This window comes from Saimiri boliviensis, chromosome 2 (genome assembly GCF_048565385.1).
Source record: "Saimiri boliviensis isolate mSaiBol1 chromosome 2, mSaiBol1.pri, whole genome shotgun sequence".
Classification (NCBI taxonomy): domain Eukaryota; kingdom Metazoa; phylum Chordata; class Mammalia; order Primates; family Cebidae; genus Saimiri; species Saimiri boliviensis.
Window position 1 is genome coordinate 60418338 of NC_133450.1, and position 19264 is coordinate 60437601.

The 19264-nt window shown below is 35.1% G+C and overlaps 1 protein-coding gene across 15 annotated transcripts in view; it reads left to right on the forward strand.

Annotated features, from left to right (window-relative positions):
* MIPOL1 (mirror-image polydactyly 1) overlaps nt 1–19032 on the forward strand; it is a 377605-nt gene extending 358573 nt beyond the window's left edge. For 13 of the 15 annotated variants that reach the window (XM_074393412.1, XM_074393408.1, XM_074393411.1 and 10 more), the window contains one exon: nt 15849–19030. In XM_074393412.1, coding sequence (XP_074249513.1) covers nt 15849–16002 — 154 coding nt within the window. In that variant the 3' untranslated portion in view covers nt 16003–19030. Of the gene's footprint in view, nt 1–15848 lie in introns of all 15 variants that reach the window. The other 2 variants (XM_074393416.1, XM_074393415.1) reach the window with 1 other exon arrangement.
* The last annotated feature ends 232 nt before the right edge of the window (nt 19033–19264 follow it).

The window sequence follows — 19264 nt, forward strand, 5'->3', positions numbered from 1 at the left end:
TTCAACAAATAGGTCAGTTGTCTCAAAGTCTTTGAAACACTCAAGCAAAGAATATTCACTGCATATTACTTGTATGACCATGACATTAACACACTTTAAGTTCATTAAAGAAGATTTTCCTGTCATAAATCTGCCCTGGCTGTGTCTAATCAAATTACTTTTTTCAATATAGTATGTCCTTCTCCAATACTGGTTCTAGTATGTACCTCATACACAAAGTTAACTATCTTGATTATAATTGACTGCTGGCAGAGTGATTTACTTCTGATAAGAGTAACTGTGTTTTACTCATAATTTTCCAGGAAATATAGGTTTTTTACCATGAAGGAATAAGAAACCAAAACTTCCAGCATTATTTTTCCATGTTGAAAATTAAAATTTCATAGATGAATATTGCTTAAATGCTAGCATGTGACCAAAGAAATCATATTTGTCTTAAAGTAGCAAAAAGGTTAAGATACTACCTGTGTTCATACTTAATTTTTCTTGAGATTCATCACAGAAGAAATGAAAACACTATTGATTCCTAGCTCTTGTCTTGAACATCTAAAGTTCTCTTAACTAATAACTTTTTATTTAGAATTATATCTTTAATTGTAGGATCTCTAATTGCTTTGAAACCACTTAAATCATTGTCTTTTTGTATAAAACCTTCACATTTGTGAAAAATGAGAAAAGAGAAATTGAAAAACATTTCTAACGTGACATAAGCAGGCACATTTCAGAGCTGGAATTACAAATGTGCATCCATTCCTAAGCTGTACAGGTTGTCAGCCATACAGCTTCCCTATCTGCTGCTGCTTAGAGCTGAAACTTGTGGCATCATGGTTAATGTTTTGACAGATTTTTGTCATAAACCTTGCTGTTATAAATTTGCCTTGAGCCAAAATTTAACATGTTGTAAGCTCAGAAACAGTTTTTACTGCTCGTGATCCAGAAAGGGAAATAATTATGTTCTTTTGTGTGATAGGAGTATAGCATTTAACTCCTTAAAGGTTATACATTGCTTGAAATTTGGGACAAATCTCATGCTCTATGTTCAGAGCCTCTCAGTTGTCAATAAAGCCATACATTAACACTTTTGTGACTGTTGCAAAGGAGAATCAACCAAAGGAAATATTATGTAGCTTATATATGCTCACTAAATTTTATAACCAAAATATTATCCCTAATTTTTTAAATGTAAAGGTCCTTTGCCTTAGTATATGCAAACAAAAATGCAAAACTCTTGGAATAATCACTTCCTTTCCAGATGATTTATCCAGAATGTTCTTTAGTAAGCCACTATTTTACAGTGCCTGTCATCTATTCTTTCATAACTAGAGTATTTTATTAAACATGCTCCCAATCATTGCTATTTCTAACAGCCTGTAGATCTAAATTTTTTTTCTCTCTAAAACATCTTCAATGACCATGACCATTAATATTTACTCATAAATGGATTTGTACACAGGCTCAACCATAGCACATCAGTGAAGACAAAAAGAGTTGTTACTCAGTTCTTTACCCTAGAATAAATCAAATCAACAAATATTTATTGAATGTCTACTATGTGCAAATAACCCTGGACTGGTCAGCTTTTAAAAGCCATCCAACTTTTCACATTAACAAATCAAAGCATTATGATTTCAAGCATTGCAGAAGCTGCTTCCATGTCCTTAAGGTGACAAAGCATATGAGGAGTTTGCAAGCACTTGGAGTAAAGAAAGACAAGGAAGAGAAGAGAACTCAGAGTGAAATGAGGAGAAAGAGTGCTCTAAAATACCACCAATGGACTGCATCATGTATGTATGTACGCATGAGTTTATGTGTATGCAAGTATATTATGTATGTATGTGTTTATATATACATATACATATAATGAAAAGAATGAGTGAATTTGGCAATAAACAGCGTTTGTTAAAGTATAATAGGAGTAGGCATTCACGTTTCAGTCCAGAGTTTTGCTTTAAAAATAGGCTTACCAGTTTAGTGTCGAATTCTATGATACCAAATATATATATATATAATGGTACAACAGAAAGATTTATCAATTTGGAGTCCCACATTCTAAAACCTGGCTTGCCCTAAATTCTATTATGAGATAACCTCATCAATCAATAGAATTATAATAAAAGAAATAACTTGTACATTGTCACTATATAAAAATATTTTATAGCCCTAAAAAAGAAGTTAATTTTATCATAAATAAAAGAAGCTACTTAAGAGCTCATATGAAAGATTATAATTGCTATTGGAAATGAAATAGAAACTACCAATAACAGCCACCAAAACTTGTGTACTTCATAACCTACACTCTTCTGTGTGTTTAATTTTGTTAATGTATAAAAGATAAAATAATATACTGTTTATTCACATCAAATAATTAAATGTATTTTCTTAGTGAGGTATAAAAGAAACTGGTGATAATTTCAAGCTTTGCAAACAGAATTCATCCTGGCTGTTTTGCATAGAAGGTATACATACATGTTGGCCATAAAAGATACTGTCATTGACATTCTCACGGGAGATATCTGGTATCAACTTTAAAATATTTGTTTAGGAGAACTAATTTTTAAATATAAATTTTTGCTTCCTATTGGTAGGGTAAGTTTAATTTCCAGTGAAAATCAAAACAGACTTCAATCTTTTTAAACAGCAGATGTCTCTTTCCTAAAGTGCCTCAAATTAATTTCTTAATTTTTGTGTTCAAAAAAAAACTGGCATAGCTCTATTAAAAGTTTATGCTTCTGTTATGAAATTGCTCATTATTAAAATCACCTTGAAGCAAAGATATCTTCTTATGTCATCTTTTAATTACTTGCTACTTAGCCTATCTGGTTGTAATTTATCTTCAAACCTTACCCCAATTGCTCTGTAGTAAATTTTGGATTTCTTCTCACATACAGTCTTTTCCTTTTCGGTAAAATTGTCCTGTCGGCCTTCTTAATATAAACATAGTAAGCACTTTCAGCATGTGACTATTTACATTGGTTTGATGTCTTTCACTTATTTTCTTGGTGTATTGTAATTAATGTCTTTGGAGATGCGATCAATAAAATTGCACTTGGGTGATCCGATCTAATGCTTATGTTCATGAAGAAATACTATCTTTAGAGTTGTTTCTAATTCTCACCTAACCTTTCCCTATCTTTTGACCAGGATTCCCAATACTGAGACCCTCTTACCTAGGACCTAGCCTGGATTCACCTGCCCCCTTGTGGTGTTCCTCTCTGAGAAATTAATCAATTTCTGAAATTTGGGAAAGTTAATTAATTTCTGATTTTTGAATTTGGCATTACATAGCCCAAGAATAGAAACCTCATTGCCCTTGTCTAATAGCCCAGAGTCAGAAACATTATCTTCTTTTAGCCACTGGCTAACATAAAGAGATGAAAGGTGTTTTTTCATAACATTCAGAGCACAAGAAGGAACTTGAACACTATAAAGATAGAAGAAGTGTAAAATAAGTGATGATAGTTAATTTTGTCTAAAATCAATATTAGTGACCTGCAGATTGATAAACTAAATAAGTGTTATAAAAGTTCTCATATAGCAACTAAAATCAAGTTTGTTCTGTCTGTGTCTCCATTTTCTAGTGAATGGAGAAGGGAGGCTGCTATTCTATTTTATTTAAATTTTATATAGATTGCCTAAACCTTTCATCAATGGTGAATTTATAAATATAAAAAATAAATTAAATCTTGTATAATGTATAGTCAGATGTGTTTTATATGACTGAGGCAAATAGATTGTTTTCTTTTCTCAAAAGGAATTCTTTCCTCACATGCCACAGCACTAACTTTTACTCTCCAATTGAAGTCAATAGAAATTGCTCATGGAAAGGGGATGTATATTCAATGAGTGACTTTAACCACAAATTCAGTGACATTTTGCAAGAATAAGGACTTCACAATTAGGCCTCTAGTTAATAACAACATAAAGACAAAAGAAAGGGAAAGGGGAAATAAAAGTACTATTTTCGTAAATAAACCGTTTGTCTTTCTTAGGAGAGAGAGATTAATAAATTATTATTGTTAGCAAGATCCCAAGTAAAAGTTTAAAGATCTCTGTTTCTGTCTGTTAATTGTAAAATATTTTTAGCAGAAAACAGTTGTCTCTTTACATGGTGTTCTACCTCCCACCCTACCTGCACCCAAGCCTAGTTGGATTGAGAAATGGTGATATGCTGTGGCATTTTAAATATCATGTCACCTCACCTGAGATCTAGAAGAAGAAACAGTGTGCAAGCTTTAATAAAGCTATTTGCAGGCCAACTCCCAAATTTCTAGTATTTACCGCTCCTTTGCTGTTCCTCTTTCATTTGTAACAGTTGACCTACTAACAGGTTCCCAGAAACACAGATTCAAATTTTGGCAAGCTTACCTCACCTCTTTGTCCTTCCAAAGTACATAAATGCTAAACGGGTTCACAGTGAGAATGAGAGTCATTCCAACAAGACTTTTAAAACCAAGACCCTTTCTGCTCCCTACCAAGTTACTGCCATCTTCTCCGAAGAAATAAAGTTTTGTCAGTGTGCCCTTGGCATAATTTCTTCAGCCTGGATTAAACACAGGTGACTGAGAGTCCGCCTTATCTCCACAGGGCATTAGTCACTCTATAAAAGTTAAATTTATTATGAAATGCTTTGTTTGTGTTAACATATATCTTCTCTGGGAAGCTGGAAACAAAGGAATGTCCTTTAAGACTCCATATGGGGAAAACACATCCTCCTTTGGAATTTAACCTTAATTTGAACCAAGATCTGAGAAAGAAAAGTACTTTAGTGTATTGTTCCCTTGCTCCACCCATCTATCCCCTTATCTAAATAGAGTTACTGTTGCTTCGTGTTTTTTTAACTCTTCCAATTCCAGTCCTTGCTTTCCTGAGTTTAAAATTTATCCTGGAAAAGAAATATATTTATTAAAATAACTGTGGCAAACGATTATACTTTGCTTTTAAGAATGAGTGGTTTTTTGTAAAAGATTAATTCTGATATCCTTAAAATGCACTGCCAGTTCATATTTATACATCTTAACTGTTCATTTTGTTGTTTCAAGGTACATTGTAAGGAATATTTTATTTCCTAAAAATTTTATTTTCAGCATATCTTCTCTATGATTCTCTTGCTAGCAAATGTTGTCATATATGCATAGTTTACACCTTATTAGAAGTAAAATAGAATTAGAAGAAAAGTTTCTATTAGAAACGATGATGAGGTACTATTTAAAAGACCAAATTTTGATCTCTGTTTTCCTTCAGTCTGTTGCAAAGTCCTTTGTAAGGGCTTCCTATGTATCTAAAATCCAGAGATCTAAAACACTCCTTTTCAAGAGTAAAAGCAGAACCTCCATTACTGCTGCCCCAGCATAACAGCATGGTTGTTTATAAGCATCAAAGAAAGCACTTCAAAAAGAAAATTTTTGACATTTAATTTGACATTTAAAAAATATTGTTTATGTATGTGATTAATGTCTTTTAATACCATCTACCAACAAATGGGTAATCATCCAAATGATTTTCTTTTATTGACTTTTGTTAAAGAAAAATCAGAAACTAAATTCAAATATGTTTAGATATTAATTTATTCTTAAAAACTGAACATAATTTTAAAATGTACCTGTATTTAACCCCTCTCAAAATAACTATCCTCAGCATTATTAAATTGAAAATCTCATAGCAAAAACCAAAATAATAGTAGTTTTAGAACAAAGCATTTACAGATTCCTTTGATCATATATTTTATTATCTCATAGTATATTTTATTTAAATGATAATATTGAAATTAGTTTGATAGACATGTTTTTAAAATATGGAATATATATAAATAATGCATTTGGGCGACTGGGACATTTATCACAAGTAATACCAAATCAAGACGTCATTGTTTTCAGACCTCAGCTCCATCTATATATATTGGTTCCACCCCAAGCAACCCTCATAGAATGATCATTGAAGCTTAGTCTCTACTATTTGTTAGCACATGATTATACGCTGTCATTGCTATTTAAATACATAATACGTATCAAGTTTCTTCATGGAAATTATAAACTCAGATGGGGTAATAATGATCTGACAACATGAATACTTGACCTCTTAGACTCTAAGTTTTTGGTTCTCTTGAACTTTGTACTGTATTTGATATTAATTTGATTGTTTTAAAAAACTTTCTTAAAAGATGACAGCTCTATTTCTCCTGGTGCCTTACTAAATGCTGTCCTCAATTTTTTCCAAGGATTATCTGGATGATTATCTTCATGGCATATGTAGATACCTGTATAGTTATTCATAGATAGCTCTACATATGATAGAAAGGTCATAGGAAGACCTTTCACCAGAGTAAAATAGTCAAAATAATATATGAACAGGATAATAGGAGAAGTAAAGATGGGTCGATATAAGGTTGAAAAGGCAAATGTTAACCAGAATGAAAGAAAAGAATAAAAAGTGTGAGCTTTATGGGTGATAAGAAGAAACAATTTGGCAATAAAGGAGCAAAAGGAAGAGAAAGAACCAAATATAACTCTAAACCGTCATATGTATCCGGGTTGGTGAATTCCAAAATATTTGCAAAATTGGATTAAAAAGAGATTAGTAGTGTTTATGTCTTTATAAAAATATAGGCAAGAGTGGTCTTCACATGTTAAATTTCAAAGATGTAAGGATTTGGCAAAACAATTGGAATAATAAAACACCAAATTTCTTTATTGACCATGAGGAATATTACTTAACCATGAGCTATATTACTAGACAAAACCATGTTAGATAAAATTAGAAATAAATAAGTTTGTTCATGTGAGTTGTTTATTTTTATCAATTCTTATTTATCTTGGAATCTTATAAGAGACATTTTATAATATTTAGGTAAATCAAAATAGTCCTTACCCAGTGAAATCACAACACGATAGTGTCACAAGAAGTATGGATAATGAACTATGATAATGGTTGAGGGGGGTGGGAGACAAGAAGAGCAATTATAAAACATTTCAGCTTTATTAATATATATTAATTAAATGATTTACAAATAATGTACAGTACAAGGAAAGGTAAAAGTAATGTTCTCAGAGGAAATGTTTCTATTCTAGTTTATTTGGAAGTTCTTGGGACAATTTGTGTTCTGTTTATATTTAGAAATCTTCAGTATTTTGTCTTGGCCAGGTGCAGTTGCTCAGACCTGTAATCCCAGCACTTTGGGAGGCTAAGGCGGATGGATCACCTGATGTCAGGAGTTTGAGACCAGCCTGGCCAATATGGTGAAACCCCATCTCTACTAAAAATGCAAAAATTAGCTGGGTGTGGTGGCAGGTGCCTGTAGTCCCAGCTACTCAGGAGGCTGAGGCAGAAGAATTGCTTGAACCTAGGAGGCAGAGATTGCAGTGAATCTTGATTGCCAGTGCAGTGAGCACTCCATGTAGCCTGGTGACAAAGAGAAACTCTGTCTCAAAAGAAAAAAAAAAAAAAAAAAAAAAAAAGTCTTCAGTATGTTATCTAAAAGTATATACTGCAGAGATGATTGAATGAGATAATTTAGAGGGAGGTTTATTATTTGTATTTGTTAATTATTCAGGCAATACCATACCTGGTGCTGAGGATACAAAGTTGAATAAGACATAGTCTCTGACCTCATGGAAATCACAGTTGAAAAGGAATTTACATAGCTTTAAATGATTGAAATACACTGTGGTAGGTGCCAAAATGGAGATAGGCTCAGCACAGGTAAAAGGGGTTCCTGCTCTTTCTGTGACATTAAGGAAGGCTTCCCAAAGGAGATGATGTTTGAACAAAGTGCCATTGGGATTGGCAATTAAGAATTCCTTGGTGACTTTAATGAGAGTGATTTCTACTGAAATGAGAGAAAAAATCCAGATTTCAGTGAACTGAGAGGGGAATGAAAAATGTAGAAATGGAGACAGTAAATATAAACCACTTTTCCCAGGAAATTGCCTTCTACCTGTTCTTACTTGCTGCCTCTGAAAAGACATAATAAGGAATTTCATATTACATAGCACAATTAAGTGCTAATTATAGCAATGGATTTTTTTCTGGGTGATAGTGAAATAATGGCATTCTACTTGCACAAGCTCAATAACATGAATCCTTTCATTAAGAGCCTCAGCACTTGAAGGAGGTTCATATCTACACCTCTGTATTATGAACGTCTTTGATTCCCAATTCTATTTCTTTTTTCTACTCTGAAGCTTCACAGTCTCAATTGCCAAATACACCCAGATAAACTTCCTCTTCTCTTCCTCTCTTCAGTCTTTCTTATAAATTATCTTTATACCTCTAACCATATCTCTTCAAGGGATTCAAATACTTTATTATCCATACATTATCTTTCTAATGTTAAGTATTATTAACTGAATAAACACCAAACTTGTTGGTACATTTAAGGCCCTCCAGACTTTTGTTCCAGCCTACTTTCTCAGCTTTATCTTTCTGTGATGTCCCCTTTCATGCTTTAGTGTCACCTTGGCCTCTATACACCCTGAACTTTCTGACTTCCAATTTCTTACACTGTTAACTCAACAGGGAATTGTCCCTCACTGCAATCTGATATCTAAATCCTATCTTACATTTATGGTTTTACTCAGCTGTCATATTTTCTTTAAAAGCCTTTTTATTTTTTCTTTCCTTTTTTTTTTTTTTTTTTTTTTTCTTTTGATAGTGTCTTGCTCTGACTCCCAGCCTGGAGTGCAGTGTCGCAATCATAGCTCACTGCAGCCTCAACCTCCTGGGATCAAGCAATCATTCTACCTCTGGCTCCTAAGTAGCTAGGACTACAGGTGTGGAGCTCCACATCTGGCTAATGTGTGTGTGTGTGTGTGTGTGTGTGTGTGTGTGTGTGTGTGTTTCCTCCAGAGGGATGAGGTCTCACCATGTTGCCCAGGCTGGTCCCAAACTCCTGAGCTCAATCAGTCCTCTCATCTCGGCCTCCCAAAATGCTGGGATTACGGGCATGAGCCATAGCACCCAGACTTTTTTGACCTTTCTACATATAAATAACTTTTCTTCTCAACTCTATTTTATATGGCCTTCCTTTGTCATTCATTCACTTATTCATTCATTCAGCAGACCTGGATTGAGCACTTACTACATGCCAGAAACTAAATTGGCCATATTCTCTTTTCGTTCTAATTATTCATGTGTTATCTCATCACTCCTATCACATAAATTCCCCAAGATCAAGGATCATCAATATAATCTATAAATCATAAACGCAATGCTTTATCCATGTTTTCAACAAATGTGCTGAATGTGTTAATGAATAAATTAATCTGAAATGGAGATTTATCCCTGAAATTTGATAAGGCAAAGATAGCACCCAAATCTTTTATACTCCCTGCCATGAATTTCTCTCCTGCCATTATCTGCAAGAATACTGTTTGATACCTTCTAAGCTTAAATGTTTTTATATGGCATTTTTTAAAAATGGTATTTATCTTCATTGTATTTATTCTCTTAACCTCTTTCCTGCCCTCAGCTCCACCACTCCACTGAAAGACTCCACAAGTTATAGTATTAATCAATTTCTTCCACTTTATGTCCATTACTACCTCACTTAGCTGCTGACTATGCTACAATTTCTTTCTGAGAAGATTCACTAAGCCCCAATTACTTCTTTCTTCCAATCCACACTACATGTGTTGTTTTTGAATGTAGACTTAGATTACATGACTTTTCAAATTTCTTAATTTCCAACAGAAATTTGAAAACTGCATAATACAGCCAAGCACAGTGACTCACCCCTGAAATCCCAACACTTTGGGAGGCTGAGGTTGGCAGATCACTCGAGGTCAGAAGTCTAAGACCAGCCTCACCAACATGGCCAGGCCAACATAGTGAAACCCCATTTCTACAAAAAATACAAAATTAGCTGGTCATGGGGGTGCACATTTGTAATGCCAGCAACTCAGAAGGCTGAGGCATGATAATTGTTTGAACCTGGGAAGTGGAGGTTGCAGTGAACCAAGTTCACACTACTGCACTCCAGCCTGGGCAGCAGAGTAAGACTGTCTCAAAAGAAAAACAAAACTGTATAATAACAACACTAACACACTTTCACTTCTTTCCTAATCCCTTATCTTCTATTTGTCAACAATCTTTAACTTAAAACGTTAGTCACCTCTGGAACATTCTATGTCTTCACTTCCACCAGCATAGTTTACTATCACTTCAGCTCTCTTGAACCCAGTTTGTAATCTCTTTCCAAGAGAATTTTTTGGTTAACCTAGATTTGTGTATCACTGTGCTTAGTTGTTCAATTACTATATATTGTTTAACTATACAGTAATTTGAACTAAATTTGTATTCAACTTGCCTCTCTGTAAGAGTGCTCCATTATGGACATTATCTAATCCAAACTAGGCAAACTCCGGTAGGAATCATGTACACTAATCTATATTCTAAGTGTGAAGATTTGCTTTTCATGATGATGTTAATCTGTTTTTTCTACTTATTAGAAATGGATTTTAAGCTGAGTTCTAGAGAGCTAAAGTGATAAACTGTGCTGATGGAAGTGAAGGCATAGAATGTTGTAGAAGTGACTAACATTTTAAGCTAAAGATTGTTGGAAAATGGAAGATAAAAGAATAGGAGATAAATAATCCCAAGATCTTCAACTCTTCTAGAGTTATAATATATAAGCAAATGATCTTAATTGTCTAGTCAACCAAGTTTAAAAAAAGGAAATTCTGCTGTAACTGTGATCAAATATATGTGAACCCATAAAATATGTGTGAGAAAGTGAATTTGAGGCTTTAACACAGGTAATTAAGAGGATCTTATAAGAATTGCCAAGACTTGATGGATAAAGACTTAGGTTTAGAATGTAATAAAGAAATGTCTTCTGCTTCTGGCTATGACAGAGTTGCTAGAACCAGATGAATTCATTCACTGAGAATAACTATAAAACTTAGACAAAATACAAAGCAAAACAAAACAAAATCTGAAAGCTCTGGAGAACAACCTGCAGCCAGGACCTCAGGGACCAAGATCCTGGAGAGAAGGAAAACACATGGAAGTGAGTACTGCATTCACAGCTATTTTCGCCTTTGGATGTTTGCTGATTCAACGCTTGGGGCATAGAGGCATAACAAATGCAGCATTCTTGAGCCTGTGGCAGTTATACTGGGCTGAGGAAACCAAAAATGGAGTTCAGAGTTAAATTAACCAGTTATGATGCGAGGAGCCAAGATCTAGAGAAAAGTTCTATGGACGGTTAAGGCCAACATTCTACCTGCATTTTTCCTTCAAGATATTTTCTTATATCCAACAAGCTAAACTCAAGACAAGACACAGAAAAACCAAGTTAGAAAATACGTATTAGAAAGATTAAAAGCTAGGGAGAGAACCTATCAGTCCCATGATTTTGAGTCAAAAGTTGGAGTGCAAGTCTCACCAAAGAGGAGAAGCTCAGCTTTTGATTCACACCTTGGAAAATCAACATCACGAGAGTAAGGACAAATTATAACTAGATTAGCCTCAACTATACCAAGGCGATCTTCTCAAATGCTAAAATAAATAAATAAATAAAGTCTCTGTAGAAAGCAGCAATATCAGCTAGAACCACCACTGTTTTCATACACAATATTTATCATTCAACTGAAAGTTATCAAGCATGGCAGAAAATAAAACTAAATGATCAAAAACCAACACACACACATGCAGAAAAACAGAAATTAGAAACAAATCCACATGTGATTCAGATATTGCAGTTATCAAACATGGGCTTTAAAATAATTGTAATCAAATATGCTCAAAAATCGATTTTAAATGGAAATTTTTAAAAAATTTAAATGGAAATCTTAAAACTGAAAAATAGAATGAAGTTAATAATTCAATAGACAGTTTCAGTGGATTAGACCTACCAGAAAAGTGAATTCAGGAACTGAAAGAGAGACCAATGGAAAATATCCAAATTAAAGAAGAAAAAGAAAAAAAGATGATGAAAACTATAAAATATTGTAAAAGATATATAGGACACAGTAAAAGGCTTAATGTGTGTAATTCAGATCCCAGGCCAGAAGGAAAATGGAGTAGAATCAATATTTGAAGAGATACTGACCAAGAATTTTCTAAAACTGATGAACAATATGCTGCTGAAACATGATACTCTAAAAACCCGAAACACACATATACAAACAAACACATACACACCCCTAGGCACATCATGGTAAAACTGCTAAAAATACAAATACAAATACAAATAGACAAATCTTCAAAACAACCAGAGAGCTCTACTTCCACTTAAGATGTAGAAAACCGTAACCCTGCTTTAATGTGAGGCAAAAGCTGTCTGCCACAGGAAGAAAGACACGAACCATCCGATCCCTTAGGCCCAGGTCAAGATTGGTGGGCCCAGCCCATCACTGGAGAAATTTCAAGTCTGCTGTACAATGAAAATAAGCATGGCTACAACAAAGCCCAATTTACCACAAATGCTGACTAAATTGACTAATAGCCCCACACTAACAGCTTGACGGAAGGATAGATATTCCTACATTGAAAATTTACTTCAGTCTCTACTGCTCTACACAAAATACCTTGCATTTAATTTAAAGAAATAAGACACACTAAAAAGAAATTTTAAAAGACTTATGTGAAAAGACAAAATGGTCAGCAGAACCAGACCAAGAGGTAACTCAGAAGTTGGAACTGCTAGGGACTCCAGAAACTCAAGAAAGGAAAAACAAAAAGAATAAAATGACTACGGCTTTCAGAAGAGTAGGAGTAAGTCTTTTCTGACAGAAGCCCAAAAAGAATGAAATAGCATCTTTAAAGTGGTGAAAGTAAGACAACAGCAACAACCTGGAATTAAATGCCCAGCAAAAAAGTGAGAGACTATCACAAGCAGATGTCCACTAAAAGAAATCCTAAAGGAAATTGGGTAGGAAAAAGGAAGGTGATCACAGATGGATCATACTGACAAGGGAAGTAATGAGTACACCAGGAAGGCTAAATCTGTGGGATATGGCAAATGAATGTTAACTGCTTTTTAAAAATAGAATACATGAAATAAAAAGTTCATTTTATTCAAAACAAACATATCTACTGTAATTGAAAGTTGAATGACTAGAGCTAAGTAAATAAAGCATAAGTTTGAGGAAAATGTACATCCAAGTGGTCATCTTGTGTACACTTGAATCTTCAATGTTGACAAGCTCAGTATTTCCTGAGGTAACCTACTCAATCTAGAACAATGTTATGAATGTCTTCATATAAGCTGTAATCAGTAAGTCCCTAATTTCTACCCTCTGGCCCTAATTTTATCCTACCACATATGCTTAAAATAACTGTAATCTCCTTCAAATGTACAGAAATACTTTATTCTGTGGCAAAACATCCCCATTCTAAACCATCCTTCACAAGGCATGATTTAGTTCTCACCTGTGGTCACAATCTCTTAAATATCTTGATTTTTCTATTTCTATGTTTCTCTATTTTTCTTTTTTTCCTTTCCTTTGGTGTGTTTTGTTTTGTTTTGTGTTTGAACAGGGTCTCCCATGTCACCCAGGCTGAAGTACAGTGGTGTGATCATAGCTTACTGCAGCCTCCAGAAAGCGATCAAATGATCCTGCCGCCTCAAGCTCTGAGTAGCTGGGACTAGGCACATGGCACCATGCCCAGTTAACTGTTTAAAAAATGTTTGTAGAGACAGGGTTTCACTTTGTTTCCCAGGCTGGTCTTGAACTCCTGGCCTCCAGCAATCCTCCCACTTCAACTTCCCAACAGCTGAGATTAAGGGTGTGAGCCACCATGCCGGGCCTATCGTTCTTAAGGAATAACTTCTAACACATGAAACATGACCCTGTGTTGACCAGTGCATTCTTACTTTCCCCATTTCATGTATGCAGCCTAAGATGATGTTATCTTTTCTAAGGGAGGAAAATTATGCTAGTTATATATAATTTCTAATTTTACCTCTGTGAAAACTGTGGCCTCAAGAGGTTAGAACTTCTCTGCATTCAGGGAAGCTAGTCGTTCAGGAACCTTAGGCTAGATATGGTGTACAGACAAGAACTGGCCAAAGAGCATCTGAAGACTATTTTAGCAGATAATAAACAGTAGCATGGACTAAAATTGTTACCTCTGGAATGTCCAGAAAATAGAGGTTGGGAATGGGAATTATTGACAGGGCATAGTAATCAGTTGCAGATATACGGGCAATAAGAGAGACAAGTCAAGGATGACTACGACTCTTTAAGCCTGAGTGACTAAGAGGATGAGAAAAATGTAAAAATCAGGAGGGATGCCCTGTTACTGAAAGAAATGTATTGCTTTAATATATTAAATAATCATGGAAATGCCATGTAAACCAGTATAGAAATAAGATAGGAGTCTTGTTCAAAGGGTAGGGGTTAATTTTTAGTTTGCTGTGTGATAGTTCAAGCCATGAAACAAAGGAACAAAAGGCCTGTCAATATTCTCACACCAGCCCGTTAGGAACATACCTATAGTTGAGTAATTTGGGTTTGTTGCTGGCTGCAAATAAGGGAGACCACACATCTTGGGGACTTGTGTGGCATTTCAGTAAGAGGGTGTTAGAAAGGACTTATTATAGGATTGGTGCTTGTGTCAGGTTATTCTGGGGAGAGTTCAAGAAAGTGGGACTTTGTTTACAGCTATAATTTGTAAAGAAGTAACAGTTACTCTTATTAGCTGGGATGAGGGTATGCTTGCTAAAGTTGTAGTTTACATAGTGATCTTGTTTTCATCTGTACTTAGACAAAATTACAAAGTGGTCTTGGTTTTGTCTCACTTCACTCTAGTTATAGAGTGTCCTTGTCTAATGTTGGTGTTCAGTAAAATCATTTGGTCAGTATGTTTGTCCAAGAGAGAAGGCAGGACTCCTTCTCATCTGCGACCTAATGGAGGGCGCGTTAGTATAAATGTTCATTTGGGATAAGGGTAGACGAAGAAATGGTTGACAGTTAAAATCATCTCTCTCTCCCTCTCTCTCTCTCTCTTTTTTTTTTTTTTCCTCTTTTGGTGGAGTTAGAAACAAGATCATCAGCCAAGATTTGAGAGAAAGGGACATGAAATCTCTCAAAGGAAAAAAAAAATCTTGCTGTTTTCAAAAGTTAAATACAACATCAACCAGGGACCATGGCCATCCAGGGAACTGAGTTCCATAGCAAAGAAAATTAACACTTCCACTCACCATCATAAAAATGGACTCCCCACTCCCACTTGAATCCTCTGTTTTTGTATATGTAAATAACTAGATGCCTTGCTCATTTCTGGTATTAGGTGTGATTGAGAGATAACTCACTTAGCGGCAGCAGCAGTAGTTTCTGTGCATGCTATAGCCCATGCTCTTGTGAGCATCAAAAGGAGATGAAGCCTGATTAACCATTTTGAAATCTATCGGATGAGAAGTCCTTACAAAACAACTTTTATACGCTTTAATTAAAAACGTGTTCCGGCAGCTCAGAGTTGAATGGGCTTCAGGGGGAGCAGGGCTGAGCCTGTTGCTATGACAACACCAAATCTTTTCACGCCTGGCTCTTCCCCAGCACACTCTGCCTAGCTCTCTCCAGCTATTAATTTGCCTCTGTCCCATCTCGTACTCCCTCAGTTCCCTGGGCTGTGAGTCTATACATGACCTAATACATTTTGCTGCTTCTGCTATGGTACTTCCGTTTCTCTCATCTTTTCAACACTTACATTCCCTTGGCAATCTCAGTTTTCTGTTCCTCTTGAAAACAAGTTACCCGCCTTAGTTAAAAACACTTAAAATTTTTATTTCAAAGCATGGTAATCATTGTTTATTATCCTCAATGATAATTTCAGTTGTAATTCAGTGATAATTCTTGCCTGTAGTTGACAGGAATCTTACTATGTTCTACATATTTTTTATATTTCAGGTTCAACACTGGCTACTATGCCACTTTTTCTGTTGCTGAGGGTAAGATGAAAATGGAAAGGATTCTGTTATACTCCAGGAAAGTTAATTTGTGCTTAGTGTTAAAATCTCAGGTTATTCCACAAAAAGCATCACCTGGAAACAACTGTAAGTGAACATAAGACTTTAAAATATGTGTTTACTATAAATCCTGGGGGTAAAAAAAAAGCAGGTCTTACTTTATTTAAGCAGTCTCTTTGGATATTTTAAGGTAGTACTCATTTTACAGGGAATTGAATAAAACCCAGCACTGTCACTTGCTGTATCATATAAGTCATCAAGACTAAGTAGAACTTTCTCCTCTCAAGACCCAGTAGCAAATTGGAAGGAAGCTGAAATCTTTGCAATCTGGTTTTCAGTGGATGTATGTAAATTATAGTATCATTACACAACTTCTCAGTATCACTCTTTGACTCATCAGAGACGTTACAATCTTTCATTTTGATTCTAATTACCATTTTCCCTTTTCACCTATTCTATGAGATAGGTGAATGGAATGCAGTGGAGATCATTTCTCAATATTTCTCATTTCCTCTCTCTGCTTACTTCACAATCTGTTCTTGCTATGCTTATACTTCTAAAGTGAATTATCTGTCAGATTAAAGGAGCATTTCCTTCCTAATTGCCTGACTCAGCAGAAATGCTGAAGTATAAAAGACAGGGGTAAGCCTGGACATAGCATGGTCACTGTTGAGAGAGTGGGCTACTCCTTTGGCACATTGGGAGCCAGAGTCTGGTTCTGAGTCTGGGATGCCAAATCATAATGCAGCACTCCAGTTCCAGCTTCTGAATCTCTGCAATTGAAATATAGAAGTTTTACTTCTCTTTAGAAGTTTTATAATGAACCGCCTTGGTCTATTTGCTATTCAAAACTCTGATATGATGTATTCCTGATAGGACACATGTACATTTCTGGGTCACAAGGAGCAAACACTCTGAAATCTCTCCAGTAGAGGAACAGTATTCTCAATAAACTAACTCCAAATTGGTTTCTAGTTTTCTTTTCTATAATTTAAGAGTTTACCATATTTTACGAAGTTGAGGTCCTATGATGTCTTATCATAAATTAAAAGGCAAAGAGACTTCATGACTTAGCATTTGGGTGACGCCTCACAAATGGATCAAGTCTCATGTTTATAATGCTGGTATCATTCAAAGGAATTTGAAATTTAAATTTATTATTTCCCTCTCAGTATTAAGAATAGAAAATCAAATGCTTAATACATATTAAAGGAAGTTTCCCAATTGGGATTTTGTTTGGATCAATCTTACATAGGAGCTAAATAAAGTAAGTATGTATAGACTGGCTAAATAAATAAAGAGACAAGCATTTGGGTATCTGAAACAGGTTTGAGAACTAATAAAAATGGATCCTAAAAGAGGCATGTTAAAATGCAAGACAATTTTACCTTAATAAATAACAGAGAAAATATTCAGTTGGCAAAATGTTTTTCACCATGAATATAATTTATCCAAGAAACTTGAGAAGCGAAAGGGAGTCCTTCAATTCTTGACATTTAAATCTATTCAAGACATGGCTTGGGAATATTCTGAGGAGAATAATCTTGCAGATGAGTGAACTAGAAGACATAAAGGGTCTTTTCCACCACTATTTTCCATGGCTTCATGGTTCAGAGAATCTCAAGGCTAAAATGGGCTTTGGAGTTGCACTTTAGATTACATTGGATTTTCATTTCTGTTGAAATGTTTCGCATCTCCTTCCTTCCTAATTCTGTTCCATGGCCAAAGACATCTACATGAAAATCGTAATATCTTTTGTTTAGTAATTCATCCATCCTATGGGGCCCTGCTCACCTGAAGCCACATAATCCTTTATGTGTGCTCAGACACTAGATAAATTGTTTATGTGATAAACCACAGGCCTCTCCTGTAGCTTCTGTGGTCGGGTGACTATCTGTCAAAATTAAAGCTTTTTTGGTGGTTATTTCAAACATACTGTTATGCAGGGAATAGTTCTTACCCTGGATCCTGGGTCCTCTGAAGTCCTCAAAATATCATGAAAATTAATTCTTAAATAGCTATACTTACATATAACTTACTCTGATTATACATATTATGTTAAACTCTTATTCAAATTGTTAATATGTAAAATCTAATTCACTGCCATCTTTACCCTGCATAAATGCCTTTCTCTTCCCAGTATTTCTAAGCTTGTGACAATGAATATGCAAAGGAAGCGCAGCAGTCCACCAGGTGTGGGATGTGTGTGGCACAATTCAAGACAAAGATTAAACCTCCACTTGATGTTGCAAAAGAGATTTTATAAAAGGTGACTGAAGTAAGTCACCACAATGTAAATGAACCAGTCACCAAGATTCCAACCTATTTTTAGTAAGTTAACAAAAAATGGGCTAAGGGTCCAAAAGAAAAGTCATTCATTTTTTTTGATAACCTGTAGAATCCAGAGTTTAAAACTCACCTAAAGAATAGAATTTCCCATACACTTCTTTATTAGACACTCAGAATAGCTGCAAGGTCAATGTTTTACATCATTTCTGAGGTAAATGAAAACTATTTACCTCTGACTTCATTAAAGTAAATATATGTTTTAATGTAAATTACATTCAGAATGCTGCTCCATAAGACAAAGGGGAAAAAAAGGAAAGCCTCGGAACAAAAAACTGAAGTCTTTTAATCTTACACACCAAGAGGAACACCACCCCCTCCACCTCACCGCCCCGGTGCGGTGGCCTTAACATGGAAGGCTGTAGTCAGAGTCAATGGGTTGAATTTGTGAAGACTACTCTACATTATGCTGAAGAGAATTAAGTAACTAATCCCTGTATCTCCTGAAGAAAATAATGCCTCGCTGAAAATCAAATCTGAAACACTTCTCTTGGTTGACCTCAAATCAGCAATTACTCAATTTCTTACTCCCTTGCTTTCAGGACAGTTGTACAGATGAGAAATTTTTGTGGATGCTCCTCTAAGTCAATATATTCATTTGTGTGAGTATATAGCTATCTACCTTTCTGTATACCTCCTACAGCATGTGTGTTCTGGCTCTAATTCTCTGAAGAGAAAGGTGAAGGATCCATTGCTTGGAGGTTGGGATAGTCATGACTCATTGGTGAGGAACCACCAATCCACAGCTACTACTGAAGAGCATTTCAACAAGTGTTCAGTATTTTAAAGGACTTTAAATTATTATTATTATTTATCTGTCTTAAACAAAACTGCACTCCGAACTTTCCCCAGTAATGGGGGTCGGGGGGAGTAAGGTTGTGTAGGAAGCATCTCAGTAATGCCTTGAACTGCAATTTAAGACACCAGATGCAGTCATTTTTGCTCATGATTCCTAGAGATTCAAAATATAATCTTTCTCTCTTTTCCCCTATCCCTCTCTCTCCCTCTCTC